We start from the raw sequence: 20678 nt of genomic DNA, 5'->3' as shown, positions 1-20678 counted from the left end.
TCCACTGCTTTTCGTTGATTTCTTTCATTTTTTTTTTTTTAATTTTAAATTTGAAATCGCTTACCTCAACAAATTCTTTTGATTGGTTCTCTGTCATTCTAGACCGCAGAAAGTGCAGTTCAGAATAATTGTTTTTTCTTTTACATATACGGGTTGCTTTTTGATAATTAACTATTCTAGATTTTTCTAATTTTTTAGTCTTGATCACGTTTGTTGTAACATAAGATTTGCATGGGCACGTAAAGAGAGAGAATCAAAATAATTAAAGATTTATGCGTTACTAAAATTAACGTTTTTGAAACTTTTATTAATAATTCCGAATAATGTAACGTTAAAGGAGGAATCGGGAATTAAATCAGATAAAATTAGGTGAAGGTGTTGTAGTATCTATCGGTTTGAAACGTATGAGATAAGTTGACACGTGTGGCACGTTGCTCCAGGGGCATATGCCAAGTCTGAGATACTCATCCCACTGAACTGAGTCTGACTGACTGACCCCTCCTAATTAACCGGTGGTCAAACTCTAACCTAACCAGGGTTAAGATTGGAAAAGCCGTTGAGATAACTCCACGTGTAACAATCTTATAATTTTATGCGACTCGCCGCTTCCGGGGGCTATAAAGAACCTAACCTCACCGCTTAATCCTCCACAAGAAGCTCTTGTTTTCGAGATCTCTCTCTCTCTCTCTTTCTCTCTCTCTCGTTTTATCACTCAAACAACAACAAACAAGAATGGCGTTTCCTAAGGTTTACTTCGACATGACAATCGACGGGCAGCCGGCGGGAAGGATCGTGATGGAGCTTTACACCGATAAGACTCCAAGGACGGCGGAGAATTTCAGAGCGCTGTGCACCGGAGAGAAAGGAGTAGGGCGTGGCGGGAAGCCTCTTCACTTCAAGGGATCTAAGTTTCACCGTGTGATCCCTAAGTTCATGTGCCAGGGAGGAGATTTCACAGCCGGGAACGGAACAGGCGGCGAGTCGATCTACGGGAACAAGTTCGAGGACGAGAATTTCGAGAGGAAGCACACGGGACCTGGAATCCTGTCGATGGCGAACGCCGGAGCCAACACCAACGGATCTCAGTTCTTCATCTGCACCGTGAAGACCGATTGGCTCGATGGTAAGCATGTGGTGTTTGGGCAGGTCGTCGAAGGGTTAGACGTCGTTAAGGCCATCGAGAAGGTCGGATCGTCGTCTGGGAAGCCATCGAAGCCGGTGGTTGTCGCCGATTGTGGTCAGCTCTCTTAGGATCCAATCATCTTAGATGATCTCTCTCTTTCGCCTCTATCTACATATATGTCCTGGTTGTGTCTTTGCGTTTGGCGTTATCTTATTGGTCCCTAGTAGTCATAAGTTTGGTGTCATTCTCTTCTTCGTGGGAGGGAACGGAGAGATGTTCTTCTATCCCCCTTAGTTTGTTTGTTTGTTTGGTCACCTTTACCATAAATCCATAAATAATGAATGAGCACTCTACTACTCACTCTTTTATCATATTCTCTCTAATGACTGCCTACTTTTAATTTTTGCGTTATCTTGGCTTAACTGCATATATCCCTTGCCGTGTTTATGTTCATTATTTGTCCTGAATTTTTGATTATCGGGAGCTATCTCTACTATACTATACAGACTCTTTTGTTATCTTTTCTTCTTGACTAAAATCATCACCCTCTCACTACATAGTACATAGTGTGCCTATTGTCAGTCTACACCACCAGGTCTTGGGGGTCTAAAGTTGTTACAACACACGTGATTCTGCAGTGACCAAAACCAATCAATTGGCCTTTTTTCTTCTGTTAGACTTGTTTAGAATTTAGATAGATGGATCTAATAACTTAAGTGGGCCTCTTAGATACGAACTCACTATTCTATTAAGTTTATCACGTGAAGGTCGGCCCATCAAAATCAGGCCCAATACGAATTTTTACGCCTTAATTTTTAAACAAATGGAAGAAAATTGAAGAAGAGCGCCTGACCCTTTCTCTCTCTCTCTCTCTCTCTCTCTCTCTGTCTCTGTATGAATGAGAATGTTAAGTTAATAATTCCGACAAGACGACGAAATCTCATCATGAGCTGTCGTCTCTGGAAAGGGCACAAGTTCTCTCTCTCTCTCTCTTCCAAATCTAATCAAATCAAATTTGAATTCCAAATTCTTTCTTGCGATTCTCCGTCTTCCCTCTTCTCCCAATCTCAAGCAGTCAGGTTTCCTTCAATCCTTTTTCTTCTGTGGCAATTCGTGTGTGTTATGATCAGATAACACCCCAATTCATACGATTAAATTGCCTTTCGATTGTATCTTGTTGTTTTCCATACGCTACCGCCAATTTTTTTTTAGGGTTAAGAAGGATTTCTGGGCTGAGATAGAAATAGAAACATAGAACAAACATAGATTTGATTGATAAGAATAAGAATAAGAAGAAGAATAAGAAGAAGATGTTGTCGGACAATGAGATGGGTTTGGTATTAGCTGTGTCTTAAAGTGTATTCATAGGTTCCAGCTTCATTTTGAAGAAGAAAGGTCTCAAGCGTGCTGCTGCTAATGGCACCCGTGCTGGTTCGTTATTTATTCCCCTTTTCTTTCAAGTTTTGCTCTCTCTCAATTGAGAGATACATAGATTTCGGTTCGGAGATTGAAACCAACCTCCTCCTTTATCTACTTGTCCTTATTTGAGTGCCTTGCTTGATGATGATGCAGGGTATGGTGGTTATACATATTTGTTAGAGCCCCTTTGGTGGGTAGGCTTGGTCACTAGTAAGTTAATTACCCATGTCATTATATCCCTTTTTCAATAACAATTTAATCTATTGCTTACATTCTCTTTTATGTGATTTTGCTAATAACTCAAAAAGTGACTATTGGAGAAATTGCAAACTTTGTTGCTTACGTCTATGCTCCGGCTGTACTTGTCACTCCTCTTGGTGCATTAAGTATTATCATCAGGTATCCCTATCTATTTACATTTTCTTCACATCTCCTTTTCACCTCTTCTCTTACTAAACCCTTTGATTTCTCTAGTGCTGTTTTGGCACATTTCCTGTTAGACGAAAAGCTTAGGAAAATGGGAGTTTGGGGATAAGTTTGTTGCATCGTGGGATCAGTTATGATCGTCATTCACGCACCTCAGGAGCAGACTCCCAATTCTGTTGACGAAATCTGGAAACTAGCTATGCAACCAGGTCTCCCTCTCTCTCTCTCTGTTCACACATACACATTGTTGTGTGTTTATGTTACTGATCTTTTTTCCTTTCTCTCTTTTTTTGTTTATGAGACAGCTTTTCTACTTTACGTAGCTATATCAATGTCGATTGTCCTGGCTCTGATTCTGTATTGTGAACCTCTCTGCGGCCAGACCAACGTTCTTGTTTATATCGGAATTTGTTCATTGATGGGTTCGCTCACTGTAAGCATCTTGGAATTAGTTTTGAGCTCTATTTTAATTTTCCCCCACTTTTTGCTCTTTAAAGGTTGGTGTTTTGAATAGGTTATGAGCATAAAGGCTGTGGGGATTGCTATAAAGTTAACTTTGGAGGGGATAAATCAGATTTGGTATCTAGAGACATGGTTTTTTGTAATGGTTGCAACAATATGTGTGATAATGCAAATGATTTACCTCAACAAGGTAAGAAGAAATTGTACTTGTATCTGTGTGATGTCGTGTTGGCCTACTGTAAAACACTTAATACTAACATTTAGTATTGTTTTGGCAGGCGCTGGACACATTCAACGCAGCAATAGTTTCTCCTATCTACTACGTGATGTTCACAACCCTCACAATTGTTGCGAGTGCGATTATGTTCAAGGTACATAAACTAGATAGTTAATGTTTAAGAGCAATGATCATGTTTGAAGATGGTTGATGAATGAATGACTTTGGTAACAGGACTGGAATGGGCAAAACACAGAGAGCATAGCCTCAGAGGTATGTGGGTTCATAACAGTGCTAACAGGAACAGTAATACTCCATGCGACGAGAGAAGAGGAACAACAAGCTTCTTCTTCAGGAAGAATGAGATGGCAGGATTCAGGGAAGAGCTTTGATGAAGAGCATCTGACAAGTCTGTACAGCCCTGAATATTAATTAGGAAGCTTGCCCCTCAAACTTTAGAGCGTCTTTTGAGCTTTAAACTGAAGGAGGTTAGGAGATCCTAAATCACAAGACCATCTCTAACCTCTTAGAGGGGAAAAGAATGTAGCTTTGTGTATATAGTTTTGTTGTAATAGTGTTTCTCTATACAAATTTGTGCATATTTTTTTTTGAGCTCCTACTAGACAACAGATTAGTAGCTCTAGCTGTCATTTTTGAAGATTTACGTATATTAGTATTGTTGACTTTGATTATTATTTTTTGATTCAACAAAAAAATTTTGTTTCCTTTGTCCTTGTAAGGGAAGGAATGGAAAATATTATAATAGCCGAATCTAATAAAAACCCTATTTTGATGATGAATTAATAATAACCGTCCGATCAAAACCCAAAAAGATCCAAAGTATAAAAAGGAAATCGCGATTCGGTGCGGTCTATCGAAGCAGAACCATTCATTACTTTTTGATATTCACACAGAGAAGAACGAAAAAGGAAGAAGAAGAATCAAACCAAACCATGGCGGCTGCTGTATCATCTGTTTGGGCAAAGCCTGGTGCTTGGGCTCTAGAAGCCGAGGAACACGAAGCTGAGCTCAAGCAACAAGCCCCTTCCTCTACCGGAGGAGATTCCTCCGATTTCCCTTCCTTGGCCGCTGCAGCCACCACCAAAACGAAGAAGAAGAAGGGCCAAACCATATCTCTCGCTGAATTCGCTACCTACAGCTCTGCCAAGAAGGCCGCGTCAGCTGCTCCCCAGACGGAGCGCCTCACTCAGGCTGAGCTCGTCGCTCTTCCCACTGGTCCACGCGAGCGTTCCGCTGAGGAGCTTGATAGATCTAAGCTTGGTGGCGGTTTCCGAAGCTACGGCGGGAGCCGTTACGGTGATGAATCTTCCAATTCGAGGTGGGGTTCGTCTAGGGTTTCGGAGGATGGGGAAAGGAGAGGAGGAGGCGGTGGATTCAATAGGGAATCTAGTAGGGATTCGGGTCCGTCGCGTGCGGATGAGGATGATAACTGGGGTGCCACCAAGAAACCTATTGCAGGTAACGGATTCGAGAGAAGAGAGAGAGGCGGCGGCGGCGGCGTCGTCGGTGGAGGATTCTTCGATTCACAGTCCAAGGCTGATGAAGTTGATAGCTGGGTCTCCACTAAGCCATCGGAGTCTCGTAGATTCGTTTCTACCAGCGGCGGTGGTGGTGATAGATTTGAGAAGAGGGGAAGTTTTGAATCCTTGTCTAGAAACCGGGATTCTCAATACGGCGGTGCGGATTCCGACACCTGGGGGAGGAGAAGAGAAGAGAGCCCCGGAGCAAACGGCGTACCACCACCGAGCAGCGGTGGCTCACGGCCGAGATTGATGTTACAGCCCCGCACACTTCCCGTGCCCGTTGTGGAGGTCGTGAAGCCGGAGGTTGTGAAGCCGATGAGTCCGGTCACGGTTGCTGTAGATAGACCTAAAGGTGCTAATCCTTTTGGGAATGCCAGACCTAGGGAGGAAGTTCTGGCTGAGAAAGGCCAGGATTGGAAAGAGATTGACGAGAAGCTCGAGGCTGACAAGCTTAAGGACGTTGCTGCAGCCATTGATGAGAAATCTTCAGGGAAGATGGGCTTTGGTCTTGGCAATGGCCGTAAGGACGACGATCGTACTGAAAGAACTTGGAGGAAAAGGTATCTATCTCTCTTCTTTGACTACAAAACTTGGTTTGCTTGTTTTCTGATATATGCAAATATTTGGTTTATTGATATGTGTCTGAGAGATTGTCAACTTTTTGAGAGAGATGGATTCATTCATGTATGCTACAATTGACAGTGGCTCTCTTGATTGACGTGTGTTATATAGATCACTGCATTATTAGAGTAGTTAAAAGGAGAGAGTAGTTTTGGTGTTCATTAGCTTAATAGCTTCTCTCTATCAGTTGTCGTTTACGCATTCGTAGTAGAAAGCACACATGGAAGTTGATGTCTTGAAGTAGACACTCTTTGCTAGGCTGAAAGATTGAATTCATCTCACTGTTTTTTTTAATTAGTATGGTTGGGTACTGTGTAAGTTGTAAACTAGTAAGGATGTATCTATCTTACTCGTGGTTAATTATTATGTCTTTGAACATTGAAGCACGGAGCAATCTGAGGAGAGAGCTCAAGAGGAGGAAGCAGCTGTAGAAGAGGCTAAAAAGGAAGATACTGGGGAGAAACCAGATGTAGAAGAAGCTAAGAAGGAAGAGACTGGGGAGGAACCAGCTGTAGAAGAGGAGGATAAGAAGGAAGAAGAGACTGAGGACAAAAACTGAAGAGTGAAAAGGCATTTTTTGGGGATTGTGATACGACAAGTTCAGTTCTTGATTGAGGTTTTAGCTTCTGAGAGTCTTGTGTTGTTTAAGTTAAAGTTGTGTGGGGAAACTCGATAGAAAATTTTGGTAGGGTCTTCTCTCTTTCTCTCTCAGTCTTCATTGCATACTCTGTTGAAATTTTTTAGGGTTTTGGGTGTCTTACTTTTACGAGTTGTACAATCTCATTATTCGTTTTATTATCGTCTAATTATTTCTTGGAATTTTGGGAATAGCCCTTTGTTGGGCAGTAATCATCATCGCTCATTGTTGTTATTAAAATGTATGATCCACCAAAAATAGAATTTGGATCATACAAGGCCTGATGATCCATTAATTTGTATGAAAAAATCTACCGATCGGGCCTATCTGACCTGCGTTCGATGGGTAAAGAAAAAAACAAAAAAAAACAGTATAAGATGAATTGGGAAAACCCAAGTGTATAAAATAAAAACAAAACAGCGACAAGTTAGAAAGTGGTGGGACGAGTCGGTAAATATGATTAATGAACGATCACACGCGCTCGAGAACTGGAAATACTTAAACGGACCATTTTGACAACACGCTCTTAACGCGCGTTAGTTGCGCGTGGTCAATACATTGGATTCTTGCGCCGGTGGTCTACAAAATTAATTAATAAATAATTCTGCTTCGAAGAATAGTTTGTGCGACAATATACTATTCCTTATTTTTATTTTACAAGAAGTATACCAAAGCTTTTGGAACGATAATTAAAAAAAAAAAAACTAAATAAATTTCTTCTCAACATGTTCAAAGTTGTAAAACACCACTAGAAATTTTAACTTTTAACATATCAATGTCAAGCATTAAACTTTGGAATTAATCAACATATCCAATAAATCTCCTTATAATAAAAAATTACTCATTCATATTAATACTTCTACATAATGTAAATTAAAAATTATCAATTTCATTGTCTGATATAATTTATATTTACTTGATGAATGGTTTGACTTTTTTACAATATGTTTTTTTCTAACAAAATTAACTAATTTATCCAAATAAAAAACTAAGATAAATTACATGTGTTTGATGTTAATATGTTGGTTTTATTTTCCACAAAGGAAGATTATTCTAGAATGCATTGCATTGACTACTTCTTTTTCTAATGTAGGATAATATCATTAGGTTACTATATGAATAATGAGTTTTGACCTCTTTAATTTGATTTCTTTCTTTTAGTGTAGAGTATCATTTTGTAGAAAGATATCTTACCTATAAACTCTCCTTTTGATATAAGTGTTCAAACTATATATGTCTTCTAGACCACACCTTCTTATCAATTTCTCAAAATTTATAATCATGAAAAGTGGAATCATAACAATTTTTGCACTTTGCTTAAGTGTAGCCGTTATGGCTCATAAAGAGGAATCTTATTACAGCAAAACGCAGCCGGCTAATCTTAAAGAGGAGAAAGTAACTCGTGTCCGGTTCTACCTCCATGATATTCTTAGTGGCAAAAATCCTACCGCCGTCAGAATCGCACATGATAATCTCACAAGAGATGCAAACTCGCCAGTAGGGTTTGGAAGTCTCTTTGTAATGGATGATCCACTCACCGTCGGACCGGAGATACACTCAAAAGAGATTGGGAATGGCCGTGGGATGTACGTCTCCGCGAGCAAGGAGATTAGCAAATTTACGATCGTGATGTACGCTGATTTGGCGTTTACAACGGGAAAGTTCAACGGGAGCTCAATTAGTATATTCTCAAGGAATCCGGTAGCAGAAGAGTCTGGAGAAAGAGAGATTGCGATTGTTGGTGGTCGTGGGAAATTCAGAATGGCGAGAGGCTTTGTCAAAATAAAAACGCATCAGATTGATATGAAGACAGGTGATGCTATTCTTCGATATGATGCTACTGTTTATCATTATTGATTAAACCCCATATATGTTTCGTCGAATTATTATAATAAATGTAAAAGACTAGCCTAACTGAAAAATCATATCGGATTAAGAGATTAGTTATGTTTGCAAGCCTTCCTTCAATTCCTAAAAGTTATCTACTGTTTTTTTTTGGTCTTACGTTGTGCTTATTATGTTATACTAGTTTCAACTTCTGTTTCTTTTGTGGTGTGTTTGATGAGATGACCCCCTAACAAGTTACAAAACACATGGTAGGCCATGTGTATGATTGTTTTCCCTTCGAATCATTTATTGATAACTATGGTACGAATTGAATTTCAATAGAAACTAAACATTGTTGATATACGAAATCGACAATATAAATAATACGAATATTCTATGGGATAAATCGGAACTTGTCATTTTATTAACGTAGAACTGAAGTGAAGAGTTTACTGAAAATAACAATCAAAGAGCTAAGCGCAGTTAATACGAAAATAATTGCTCTTCTCTTTCTAATTGTCCAAAAAATCCTCCCTGACGTGACAATGACATCACGTGTTTATAGTGAGCCATGACCTAGGGTTTCTTCTGTCTCTCTGTAAAATAATGATTTTGCCCATGCGGCATGTTGGTCCAAATCCAAGACTTCAGGCCCCAAACTCCCTAAGATCTTCTGTTTGGGCTTCTGTAAATGTTGGGGGCAAAGCCCATATCCAACAATGGTCCTCCCTAGTCCGATCTGCGATGGCCTGCTTGAGCCCGTCGGTTACAGTTCTGCGTCTCTAGGTCCGTCTTGCAGAAGGAAAAGAAGATTTTAGGAGTTTTGACATCCTCCGTAGGGTTCCGGGATGAATAGTGTGTCCGCTCATCTCGCGTCTCTTGCTCCGCCACCTCCAGACCGCGACCGTGAGGCGTCCTGGTCTCGCTGCGCCGCTCAACCCGCTCTGTTGCTCCGTGGTGGATCCGTCCGGAGCTTTGACGAGCTGGTGAGACCGAGACCATAGATAGGTCGAGATAGTGGTAAGGCATGGCCATGTCGTGCTTGTTTCAAGGAGGGGATATGCTTGGCGGACGAGATAGCAATGTCCGTACGGTGATATTGCGTGATGATGTGGTCACATCGTGCGTTTTTTGGTGGCGAGGTGACGAGCTGCTCTTTCGGAGGCGAGATTGATCTTCGATGGCGAGATTGACCTTTGGTGACGAATTGGGGAGCGCGGAGACGAGATGGCGTAACTGACTTCGTACGGTGGTGCGCTCCAGGATTTGTCTTGGTTCCTTGGTCGGGTCGAGGCTTGGAGATATCGCGAGGTAACAAGGTGACGAGGTGACTTTTTGATGGCGAGGTCGGGAGTTGCTTGATGATTATATTGACTTGCTTGCCGCTGCGGTTGCATGCCTTTGGCAGCGAGGTCAGGTTGACGACCTTGAGACGTGGCTGTGACACGCTTGTAGTGTCTATTCGAGACGGTGTGACGAGTTCTATACGTGGCCGGCGAGATGGTGGTACTTCTGATGCCGGCATTGACATGGGCGATGTTGGTGTTCTAGTTATTGTGGTCCTTGTGGCGAGGTGAAGAGATTTTCTCCCTCCAAGGTCGCGCGATGGCACATTGGTGAGATCAAGATCATGGTGAGCTCGAGACTCTATGAGTTCTAGACCGTGCTTCGGAGTTGGTGAGGTTGAGACCTTTTCGTACGAGATTATGGTGCGCTTGCATCGGCGAGATCAAGTTGGTGGGATCAAAACTCCCAAGTTGATACGTGCTGGAGAATCGCGAGTTCGAGAGTTGATGTGGGAATGTGGTGCCGCCTCTACGTGATGATGATCTCGAGCCCTTCTCGTAGTTTGCTACCGGAGGAGCCGACGAGACTGCTCAAGAGTGATATGTCTTTGTGTTTTTGTTTCTTGCTTTTGTTCCCTTTTTTTGTATTGCAAACTTGATTGCTTTATGAACTTGGTAATTTATTGATGATTTTCGCGCAAAGGTTGATTATTGCCGATTTGTTCGTTTTCTTCATTATAATGAAGTTGCTTTGAACTTTTTTTTTTTTTTTTTTTTTTTTTTGTCGCTGTGGGGCATATTTTTCGGTGCAAGACGTCTCCTGGCTTATCCTGAATATGTTATTCCCCGTAACGTTGAGAGCAGACAAGACGGACTTGTCGTACTAGTTAGGTGCGTTCAGTCGTGACCGGCTTACCCTGTAGGTGCTGCGAGAGTAGCGAGAGTGTGCGAGTCGGGGTCTTCGGCTTATTCACTCCGCTCTTTGCTAGCTTTTGCGAGTCTGGGCTCGGCTTATAAGTCCTTACCAAAGTAAGGACGTGGATTATTTCATCACTGCACCCATGCGGAGCGCTTGCGAGTATGGACTCGGCTTTTATTCTTTACAAAAGTAAAGTTTGTGGATTATTTCACCACTGCACCCATGCGGAGCGAGTTTAAAATCGTACACCTGGCCAGGGCGACGATGTGCCAGCTAATCGTTAGCAAGGAAATATTAACCAAAAAACTCATTGGGTGCGGCTTTTGCGTCCGGCTTATCCCGTGAGTACTTAGAGCTCGATATTGTCGAGCGTGTTTTTTTTTTTTTTTTTTTGGCTTGAGAGGTTCTCGTTGCGCCAAATATGCCAAGTATTGCTCCTTGATGCGTGCTAGTGAATGTGCGGTGGTTTGCCGGCGGCGCTGTCTGGTGGGTGCGCGCACGATCTCAGCATGATGGTATGGTAATTGACGCGGAGGCTGGCTCGTGTGACGATTTGTCGACTCTAATGCGTGTTCGATTGGCGTGTTAGTAGATGTCGCGTGTTGCGTTGGAGAGTGTGCGAGATAGAGAGTGACGAGATCGAGAGTGGTGGCCTCGAGCGAGAGTTGCGAGATCGGGAGTGCGAGATTGTAAGTGGCGAGCTCGAACAAGAGTTGCGAAGGTACGTTGCTTGGTCCGGCTCATTGGCGTATTCGTATCTGCGAGATGGCGAAATTGTCGTGCGGGGGCGAGATGGTTTGATAGTCGGCGAGGTCAAGATTCTCGATGGCGAGGTGGCAAGGTCGAGATTCTCGGTGGCGGTGGCTGTGCTATTAGCGAGATGCTTGTTCGGTTTGTTTGTTCGAACGCTGTTTGTTTGCAAGGTTGATGGGTACGAGATAGCGTGGTGGCCTTGTTGTGATGGCTTTGGCGTGTTGGCTGTTGCGGTACGAGAGATGGTGCGGTAGTGGACGATGATCTCTGTGGCGAGATCAAGACTTTGTCTACGAGAATTATGGCGAGATAAGGGGTTCGCGTACAAGCATATGGTGTGCCTGACTTGGCGAGATCGAGGTTGTGCTTCAGAAATTGGTGTGTTTGCGAGGACAAGGCTTAGTGAAATTGATGTTGCGAGTTTGAAACCGGTGAGCTCAGGCCTAGCGAGATCGAGTTCGGGATCAACAAGCTCCGTGTTGCGGATTCGGAAGCGTCAAGCTCGAGGGTTGCTTGAATCTTGTATACGGGTGCTGCGTTTGTTGTTGCGAGATTGCAAGACCGTGTCGTGTTGGCGCGCTCAATACTTATGCGTACGAGACCTTGGCGAGTTCAACACTTCTGCGTATGGAATCATTGGCGAGCTCAACACTTCTCCGTATGGAATCATTGGCGCGCTCAACACTTCTCCGTATGGAATCGTTGGGGAGCTTAACACTTCTCTGTATGGGGAGCTCAACACTTCTCTGTATGGGAAGCTCAACACTTCTCCGTATGGGGAGCTCAACATTTCTCCGTATGGTGAGCTCAACACTTCTCCGTATGGAATCGTTGGCGAGCTCAATGCTTCTCCGTATGGCGAGCTCAACACTTCTCCGTATGGAATCGTTGGCGAGTTCAATGCTTCTCCGTATGGAATCGTTGGGGAGCTCAACACTTGTCTGTATGGCGAGCTCAACACTTCTCCGTATGGCGAGCTCAACACTTCTCCGTATGGAATCGTTGGCGAGCTCAATGCTTCTCCGTATGGCGAGCTCAACACTTCTCCGTATGGAATCGTTGGCGAGCTCAATGCTTCTCCGTATGGAATCGTTGGGGAGCTCAACACTTATCCGTAAGGCGAGCTCAACACTTCTCATTATGGAATCGTTGGAGAGCTCAACACTTCTCTGTATGGCGAGCTCAAAACTTCTCCGTATGGAATCGTTTTCAAGGTCAATGCTTCTCCGTATGGCGAGCCCAACATTTCTCCGTATGGAATCGTTGGCGAGCTCAATGCTTCTCCGTATGGAATCGTTGGGGAGCTCAACACTTATCCGTATGGCGAGCTTAACACTTCTCCGTATGGAATCGTTGGAGAGCTCAACACTTCTCCGTATGGCGAGCTCAACACTTCTCCGCATGGAGTCGTTGGCGAGCTCAATGCTTCTCCGTATGGAATCGTTGGCGAGCTCAACGCTTCTCCGGTTGGAGAGCTCAACGCTTCTCCAGATGGAGAGCTCAACACTTCTCCGTATGGGATCATTGGTGAGATGGTGTGACTTGCGTCATTCGCGTACAGGCCGATTGTCGGCAAGATGAAGAAGTTAGCGAGCTGCGAGGTGACCTGCTTGAGGGTTTGCGAGATGTTGTCAAAGGTGTTGCATTTGATACTTGTCGTGTTTGAGGGCTGATGAGGTCGAGATCGTGGCTTGATCGATGGTCACACGTTCGGACGCTTGACGGGGTTGAGTGTCGCGCGTAGTGCCCATAGTTTCGCGGTTGTTCGGAGTGTCGCCAGCAGCTATATGATCAAGAGGGATAATGCCATTGGCTACGCCATTTATCGGAGCGACGCGCGTAGCGCCTACGGTTTCGCGGTCGGTTGGATTGACGCCAGTGGTTATACGAACAGGGGACGTAGCGCCTATGGCTACACCATTGGTTTGAGCGATACGCGTAGCGCCTACGGCTGCGCGGTCAGTGAGTGTTGCGTTCTCGACCGCAGCTGCTTCGGTCCTGTTGACGCCTTGGGGTTGGTTTGTCCTCGCACGGGTGCACCCCCATATGATGCGCCGAGGAGACATGACGCGGGCTGCGGAAGAGTCAGTGCCTTCGTTGCTGGAGAGATCGGTGTGAGACATGCTTCTGATTTTCCGAAAACGCCTTTTTCTTCAAATTCTATTCGTCAAATGAAAGGATTCCGTCTAGCCCCACGGTGGGCGCCAAATTGTTGATGTACGAAATCGACAATATAAATAATACGAATATTCTATGGGATAAATCGGAACTTGTCCTTTTATTAACGTAGAACTGAAGTGAAGAGTTTACCGAAAATAACAATCAAAGAGTTAAGCGCAGTTAATATGAAAATAATTGCTCTTCTCTCTCTAATTGTCCAAAAAATCCTCCCTGACGTGACAATGACATCAGGTATTTATAGTGAGCCATTGACCTAGGGTTTCTTCTGTCTCTCTGTAAAATGATGATTTTACCCCTGCGGCCTGTTGGGCTAAATCTAAGACTTCAGGCCCAAAACTCTTTAAAATCTTCTGTTTGGGTTTCTGTAAATGTTGGGGACAAAACTCATATCCAACAAACATGTGTCCCGTAAATTCCACAAGAAAATAAAGAAAATAAAATCGTGTAAGATATACAAATTCCACGGTGTATTGATATCTTTCACGTCGGAGAAAGTAGGCCAGCTCATAGAAAGTGACAAATAACAAAAATGAAGACAGCGATACCAAAAAGAAAAAAATAAAGATATTATGGACCTACAAAACATTACACACACTCACTCTCCATCAATTACAACCCAACCACTCTCTCAACATATATATCTCAATTAATCAAATCAGTTGACAATTAACGATTAATTAGAAGAAAGTTATACTAACATATCAAACTTTATCGGTTTTAATGTTATTAAAATTGCTATTTCTACAATTTCCGAATATTAATCCAGCTAAACGGTGTCTTTCCGATAAAGTAATTAAAAAGAGTAACGTATAATTCGCAACAATAATAATTATCAAACAGAAGAAAGCATAACAACAATATGAAAAAACCAATCATAATATGAATGTTTTTATTTATTTTATAAAAAGAAGACATCGTACGTTTCTTGAAAATAAGAAAGAAGAAGAAGAAACAACATAGAGAATTCAATTGGTGATCAGAGAGAGAGAGAGCGCAAAGCAAAGGTTGTATTCCTCAAGAAATGGGGTCTCATCTTTCGAAACAGCTCGAGCGCCGGAAAGCCATCTCCACGGAGAAGAAAGCCCTGACAGATCTCGAGATATCATGCGGCTGCGAGTTTCCGGGGTGTGATTACATGCCGTCTGATCGTAAAAACTGGATGTCGGGCGTTGGACCTGAAAAGCTTCACATCAACAAGATCGTCTGGCCAGGGACTCACGACTCTGCCACCAACAAAATCGGGATCCGTTTCGTGTCTCGTCCCTTTGCACAGTGCCAGTCTCTCTCTATCTACAACCAGCTCGTGGCAGGTACTCGAGTCCTTGACATTCGTGTTCAAGAAGATCGCCGTGTCTGCCACGGTATCCTCAAGACTTACAGCGTCGACCTTGTCTTGGCCGATCTCAAACGGTTTCTCTCTGAGACAGAGTCTGAGATTGTGATTCTCGAGATCAGAACAGAGTTTGGACACGAAGATCCACCCGAGTTCGACAAGTATCTTGTCGAACAGCTTGGAGATCATCTGATTCACCAGGACGATCACGTGTTCCACAAGACAGTCGCTGAGCTGCTTCCAAAGAGAGTGATCTGCGTTTGGAAACCGAGGAAGTCGCCTCAGCCTAAGCACGGTGATCCCCTGTGGAGTGCCGGTTACCTAAAAGACAATTGGATCGATACTGATCTTCCTTCGACCAAGTTCGAGAGCAACATCAAACATTTGAGCCAGCAGCAACCGGCTGCTTCCCGGAAACACTTCTACCGGGTGGAGAACACTGTGACGCCGCAGGCTGATAACCCCATACTGTGTGTTAAACCGGTGACAAAGCGGATACATTGCTACGCAAAGGTGTTCATCATCGAGTGTGTAAAGAGAGGTTGTGCTGACAAACTGCAGATCTTTTCGACGGATTTCATTGATAAAGAGTTTGTTGATGCTTGCGTTGGGCTCACCTTTGCAAGAGCCGAAGGTAAGGCATGAGTAAAGAAGCGGGTAGAGAGAGAGAGAGAGACTTTGTATATCTTGTATTATTAAGAAAAAATAATCAGAACATGGCTGTGTTAGGGTTCTTAATGTGTGAAAACATGTCAGTGAGTGTGTTGTGTGTCTGTGTGAATTAAGACTTAAGAGTGTACATTCATATTCTTCATTACAAAAACATTTTAAGTCCAGATACAATTGCAAGAGATTCAGAATCAAGGAAAGCAGAGTATTTAGTCTTTCACTTTATTGAGGTTAAGTTTAAACTAAAAAATGTAGGTAATTTATAATGGGAAGACTATGCAGTAAAAATGATCATCATGTGCTGCAGATTGAAGTAAAAAATGAATTCTGAGAGTAACATTAATTTGTGCGGAACAATGAAAGGAATACTTAGGCAAATGCTAGACACTGACAAGATACAAGTAAGAAGAAGCAAGCAGATTGATGACAAACACTAGTAAACAAGTGAAAGAGAGCTAACCAGAGAGAGGGAAGGTAAATATGTACATATCTGCTGCAATGCCCCCTTTTGTTACACAGACCAGTGGGTGATGTGATCTTGGGGGGTATGAATGCCCCAATTCAATAGAAAATATATATAACTGAATCCAATAATACCTTAAAATTCATTCATATATAGTATATCTAATGATGACAAATATGCATCTCATCTCTCCTCTCTGTCTCTCTAATTCCATTCTTTGATGATCGATCAATCGTCTATAAAGCGAGGAGATCAGACAGTGGCGAGTAAACATCTCAAAACTCTCTCTTAGAGTAAAACAAATTTCTTATCTCCCTCTCTATTCTTCATACCCTCACCTTTTCTAATAAGAGGTGGTGAGACGATTTTAGCCTTACAATTTAATTGATTTAGATTAATTTTTTTTGAAAAAAAAACGAACCCATCTCTCTTTCGACCCAAGAGAAACCCGACGTGTAAGTTCCTCTCATCCCAGCCGCCGACGATTCTTCCGACGTCGGAGCTCCTACTGCTGTCGTTATTAACCAACTCGAGTTGAATCAAGTTGTTCGTCGGAGCTCTCTTTCAGCCCGAGAAACCCGACCTGGTTACTCACCTCTCAACCCAGCCGCCGGCGATTCTTCCGTCGTCGGAGCTCCTACTGCTGTTGTTCTTCACCAACTCGACTTGAATCAAGTTGTTCTTCAAAATGCAGGTGCGTTACTTCTCATTAGAGTAGCTTTTTGTTGAAATTGTTTTTGATTTGTAACTTCAGAAATTCAATTGGATTTAGATCGAAGAAAGCTTAGCACATTGGATGTTTTACAAAGGTTTATTGGTCGATTGAGCTATCTATTAGATAAGAAATGGATTTGGCTTTCGATTAGAACTCGTTTACCATTCGAGTCGATTTTGATAGGAGAGAGAGAATGTGGTGAAACTGGTAATACTGGTATATTAGTAAAACTAGTAGTAGTACTAATTATGATTTTTTTATATTGGTTGGTTTGGCAGGATACAATATGCGAGAACGTCAGCCTACATTTTAAATTTGAAGGACGCATGTATAGTATAATGTTCAAGAGGAATATAACATTGTTGATGTTAAAAGCAAGGATACAAAGGAAGATTGGGTTTGTTGAAAGTAACGTTCAGTTGCAGCTGAGCTACAGGCCACTACTGGTAGAAACAATTGAGCATTGTGAGCTTAATGATGATGAGGATGTTAATGTTTATCTAGACTCTGTTAATTATGAGAAACGAAGATGTATGTTGTTTGTGAATGTCATCCCTTCTGAGCCTCAGCCTGAGCAAGTTCCCATAGCGCCCACAGTGCCCACAATGCCCATAGTGGACCAAAGTTCTGTCGGTATGAACTTTGAAAACCAACATGCGAAGGATGGTGAAATCGGAACTAACGCCATTGTTGTCTACATAGGCAAAGAAAAGGCTGTAGAGGGTGAAGCTGAATCATGTGATGAAGGTGATGAATATACTGAGCCACGCCCTGTTGTAGATACATGTAAGTATATTGAACCATGGGATGACGGTTTGGATCTGACTAAACTTCAAGAATTTTCAAACAAGAAGGCATTGCAAGATGTGGTGGATAGAGCTTCATTCGCTAACTGTTTTAGTTTTGAAATAGTAAAGTCGGACAAGGTGTGTTATGTGGTCAAATGTCCTAAAGAAGGATGTAACTGGGGTTTACGAGGTGGTAGGATTCGAGATACAGATATTTTCTCGATTAGAAGGCACAACAAGATGCATACATGCTCTCGGGCTAGTCAAAGTTCAAGCAACAGTAAGAGACAAGGCACTCCAAAATTAGTTGCTTCTCTTTTACATGGTGATTATCGAGGGCAAATGGAAACTCCACCTCCGATAAATTATCATGGATCTTGTCAAGAAAAAATTAGGTGTTGATATATCATATTCCACGGCGTTGAGAGGGAAAAATCAAGCTGTTACTGATTTGAAAGGTAGCCCAGAAGAAAGCTACAAGATGCTGCGATGTTATCTGCACATGTTAGAGAAGGTTAATCATGGTACAAGATCATATGTGCATTGCAATGAGAATAATAAATTCATGTACTTGTTCATAGCTTTGGGAGCTAGCATTGAAGGATTTAAAGTCATGAGGAAAGTTATAACTATGGATGCAACTTTTCTAAAGAACGGATATAAGGGTGTTCTTGTTTTTGCGTCGGCTCAAGATCCTAACCGTCACCATTATCTCTTAGCGTTTGGTGTTCTTGATGGTGAGAATGATGCAAGTTGGAATTGGTTTTTGGAGATGTTGAAAACCGTTGTTGGGGATTCTTCTGAAATAGTATTTATGACTGACAGAAATACAAGTCTCATTACAGCCATAGCTAATGTGTATCCTCTAGCTCATCATGGTTTTTGTATATGGCATTTATCCCAAAATGTGAAAGGTTATGCTCGTAACGTCAACAAAGACGTTGTTGCATGGAGATTCATGGAGTGTAGTAGGTTTTACACAGTGGCTGAGTTCAACATTGCTTACGCTTCTTTTACGACAAGATATCTTTCTGCTGCCAAGTATCTTGAAGAATCTACCCAGAAAGAAAGATGGGCAAGATGTGTTTTTCCAGGAGATAGATACAACCTAGACGCAAGCAACTGTGTTGAATCGTTGAACAGCGTATTTAAAAATGCAAGGAGGTACTCCTTGATACCCATGCTTGATGCAATACTTAAAAAATTCTCTGAATGGTTTAATGAACATCAGAAAGATGCTGTGTCTGGATCAGTCGCAAATAAATTGGTGCCTTTAGTGGAGAACTACTTACATGATTTATGGGCAACTGCTGAGAAACTAAAGGTGATAGAGCTAAATGGTTTCGAACTTGAATACAATGTCATTGACAGTGACGGAAAGCCTTATTTGGTGAAGTTGCGATTGAGAAGTTGCAGTTGCAGGTTTTTCGATATACAAAAGTATCCTTGTGTGCATGCATTGGCGTCTTTCATTACATTCCAAAAATATGGAGGTAAGGATATCGAGTTATATGAGTTTTGTTCTAAGTATTATTGGACGGAGCTGTGGACAATTGCATATTGCATGACAATTTATTTAGTACCTGATAAGTCTCGATGGGATGTCCTGGATGAAGTCCAAGATATGCAGATCATGCCTCCGAATCAGAAAATAAAAGAGGGAAGAAAGAAAACAAAAAGGTATGCATCTGCTGGAGAAAAACGACCAAAGACTCGACCTAGGACGCAGAATAAAAGGCGCTGGAGACAAGGACTCCAATGGTTGTTATTTGGAGATAATGTTCATGTTTGATTCACCTCTTCATGTATCAATTGTATTTTGTTTGAAACTTAATGTATAAATTGGTTTGAAACTTAATTTGAAACTTAATTTGAAGTCTATTAATGTTTTCTTCTTTCAACATGTGTATATAATAGAGTATAACTGGCACAACTAAGATAAAACTGGTAAAAATAATAAAATTGGTACTACCTAAATCCAATACATATTGTATAATACATGTGTATAAATGTTCTACATAGGTTTCTACTATAGGTGAATAATTTTCGAAAATCTACTAATTTTAAATTATTTATGAAAGAATCTCAACAAATGTTTCCTTACACTTTTAATGTTACTTTGTAAATAATTACCACAAAAGCATGAAAAAGTTATAGAATTATAACTTTTAACTTATGAAGTGGCAAAAAGCTTGTAATTGTATGTTAGTTAAGTTTAATCAACTGTAAAATTAAAAAAAGTAATGCTAAGGTTTAGTATAACTAATTAAACTGAGAAACCTCTAAAGTACAACTATTTAGAAGTTTAGTGCAACTGCATTAATCGGTAAAACTGTGTGTGAACACGCAGTGTGAACGCACACATCTTTTACACGTGGCCAGAATTTCGTTTTTTCTTTCTTTCTTTCCTCATATCCCTTCATTCATTTTCTTCGAAAACTAAAGTACACCTTCTCTCCTTCTCTCATCTTCGAATTCTAGATCTATTTCTCTCCTTCTCAAACTATGGAACAATTTGAGGTCGACCCATACTATGCTGATCAGAAGAGGGCGAGGAAGTTAGAAGCGTGGCGACAAGCCATAGCCGATGGTGATTTGGGCATGCCTCGAATTTGCCTATGTGGCGAACGAATCGTCAATGAGATCTCTCCAACAAAAACAGAGAAAAAGAGATGGTTTACGTGCGTTAAGTATAAGGTAAATTAAATTAAATCAAATACAATTGAGAGACATGAGTTTGATGTCTGTTCGTTGATATATTTTGCAGGATGATGGATTGCACAGGCGGAAAAATTAGGCTGATGCAATTGAAGAAGAAACCTAAACCTTAAGGAAGGATGTTGATAACCATTGGGAGAGATTGAAGGAATTTGAACCCCATCATACTCAGATCTATAATTTGCAGATGCAACTTAAGGAGAAGAGTGATGAGATTGCCAAACTAAGGGAGGAGGTGGCGTTGCTTACCACTTGAGTCGATCTCCTGGATAGGTTGTGTTTCGATTGATATTATATGAGTTGATCTCATTCTACGTTGGTTTAAAACTTGTTTAATCAGTTTCTGTTTCTTATCTTTTCCTTGAATTCTCTTGTTGAATCATGATGTTCTATCTCTCTTTTATGTGACTTCTAGGATTATGCCTCCTTCTTGAATTAAATCATGTTCTATATTTTTCTTATATGAATTCTCTAGTTTTGTTTAGTTTTACGTAGTTTTACCAAAAATACGAACGGCATATCCAAGAAAATAACGTAGTTTTACATAGTTTTACTAGTAATACCAGTACCAATCACA

General features: G+C 41.7%; 6 protein-coding genes across 6 annotated transcripts; all 6 read left to right on the top strand.

The window, feature by feature from the left end:
* Positions 1-215: 215 nt before the first annotated feature.
* LOC104720789 (peptidyl-prolyl cis-trans isomerase CYP18-3) lies at positions 216-1494 on the top strand. The gene has a single exon (XM_010438672.3). The coding sequence runs from the start codon at positions 733-735 to the stop codon at positions 1249-1251; it is 519 nt and encodes a 172-aa protein (XP_010436974.1). The 5' UTR covers positions 216-732; the 3' UTR covers positions 1252-1494.
* Positions 1495-1959: 465 nt separating this feature from the next.
* LOC104720788 (putative magnesium transporter NIPA7) lies at positions 1960-4372 on the top strand. Its single transcript, XM_087471399.1, has 8 exons — positions 1960-2554; positions 2696-2752; positions 2851-2941; positions 3017-3177; positions 3274-3401; positions 3483-3620; positions 3709-3801; positions 3882-4372. Exons 4-8 carry the CDS (start codon positions 3102-3104, stop codon positions 4077-4079), a joined length of 633 nt encoding a protein of 210 aa, XP_087327525.1. The 5' UTR covers positions 1960-2554; positions 2696-2752; positions 2851-2941; positions 3017-3101; the 3' UTR covers positions 4080-4372.
* Positions 4354-6631, top strand: LOC104720787 (eukaryotic translation initiation factor 4B3). Its single transcript, XM_010438670.3, has 2 exons — positions 4354-5751; positions 6197-6631. Exons 1-2 carry the CDS (start codon positions 4601-4603, stop codon positions 6369-6371), a joined length of 1326 nt encoding a protein of 441 aa, XP_010436972.1. The 5' UTR covers positions 4354-4600; the 3' UTR covers positions 6372-6631.
* A 948-nt stretch (positions 6632-7579) lies between these two features.
* Positions 7580-8405, top strand: LOC104720786 (dirigent protein 15-like). The gene has a single exon (XM_010438669.2). The coding sequence runs from the start codon at positions 7683-7685 to the stop codon at positions 8304-8306; it is 624 nt and encodes a 207-aa protein (XP_010436971.1). The 5' UTR covers positions 7580-7682; the 3' UTR covers positions 8307-8405.
* Positions 8406-11477: 3072 nt separating this feature from the next.
* Positions 11478-15584, top strand: LOC104720784 (uncharacterized). The gene has a single exon (XM_087471396.1). The coding sequence runs from the start codon at positions 14437-14439 to the stop codon at positions 15391-15393; it is 957 nt and encodes a 318-aa protein (XP_087327522.1). The 5' UTR covers positions 11478-14436; the 3' UTR covers positions 15394-15584.
* A 1544-nt stretch (positions 15585-17128) lies between these two features.
* On the top strand, positions 17129-19175 carry LOC147933488 (uncharacterized). The gene is made up of 3 exons (XM_087476357.1): positions 17129-17663; positions 17779-18120; positions 18229-19175. Exons 1-3 carry the CDS (start codon positions 17129-17131, stop codon positions 19173-19175), a joined length of 1824 nt encoding a protein of 607 aa, XP_087332483.1.
* The last annotated feature ends 1503 nt before the right edge of the window (positions 19176-20678 follow it).

The sequence above is a fragment of the Camelina sativa genome, chromosome 11 (genome assembly GCF_030686135.1).
Source record: "Camelina sativa cultivar CO46 ecotype springtype chromosome 11, ASM3068613v1".
Taxonomy (NCBI): Eukaryota; Viridiplantae; Streptophyta; class Magnoliopsida; order Brassicales; family Brassicaceae; genus Camelina; species Camelina sativa.
Note: the sequence above shows the minus strand (reverse complement) of the source record. Positions and strands in the feature narration are given on the sequence as shown.

Coding starts and splice junctions, on each gene's coding strand:
- LOC104720789 (XM_010438672.3), top strand. CDS start 733: ATGGCGTTTCCTAAGGTTTACTTCGACATGACAATCGACGGGCAGCCG.
- LOC104720788 (XM_087471399.1), top strand. CDS start 3,102: ATGATCGTCATTCACGCACCTCAGGAGCAGACTCCCAATTCTGTTGAC. Junction 3,621..3,708: donor AAATGATTTACCTCAACAAG/GTAAGAAGAAAT, acceptor TTGTTTTGGCAG/GCGCTGGACACATTCAACGC. Junction 3,802..3,881: donor CGAGTGCGATTATGTTCAAG/GTACATAAACTA, acceptor CTTTGGTAACAG/GACTGGAATGGGCAAAACAC.
- LOC104720787 (XM_010438670.3), top strand. CDS start 4,601: ATGGCGGCTGCTGTATCATCTGTTTGGGCAAAGCCTGGTGCTTGGGCT. Junction 5,752..6,196: donor GAAAGAACTTGGAGGAAAAG/GTATCTATCTCT, acceptor TGAACATTGAAG/CACGGAGCAATCTGAGGAGA.
- LOC104720786 (XM_010438669.2), top strand. CDS start 7,683: ATGTCTTCTAGACCACACCTTCTTATCAATTTCTCAAAATTTATAATC.
- LOC104720784 (XM_087471396.1), top strand. CDS start 14,437: ATGGGGTCTCATCTTTCGAAACAGCTCGAGCGCCGGAAAGCCATCTCC.
- LOC147933488 (XM_087476357.1), top strand. CDS start 17,129: ATGTTGTTTGTGAATGTCATCCCTTCTGAGCCTCAGCCTGAGCAAGTT. Junction 17,664..17,778: donor TAGTCAAAGTTCAAGCAACA/GTAAGAGACAAG, acceptor AGAAAAAATTAG/GTGTTGATATATCATATTCC. Junction 18,121..18,228: donor AGCGTTTGGTGTTCTTGATG/GTGAGAATGATG, acceptor GTCTCATTACAG/CCATAGCTAATGTGTATCCT.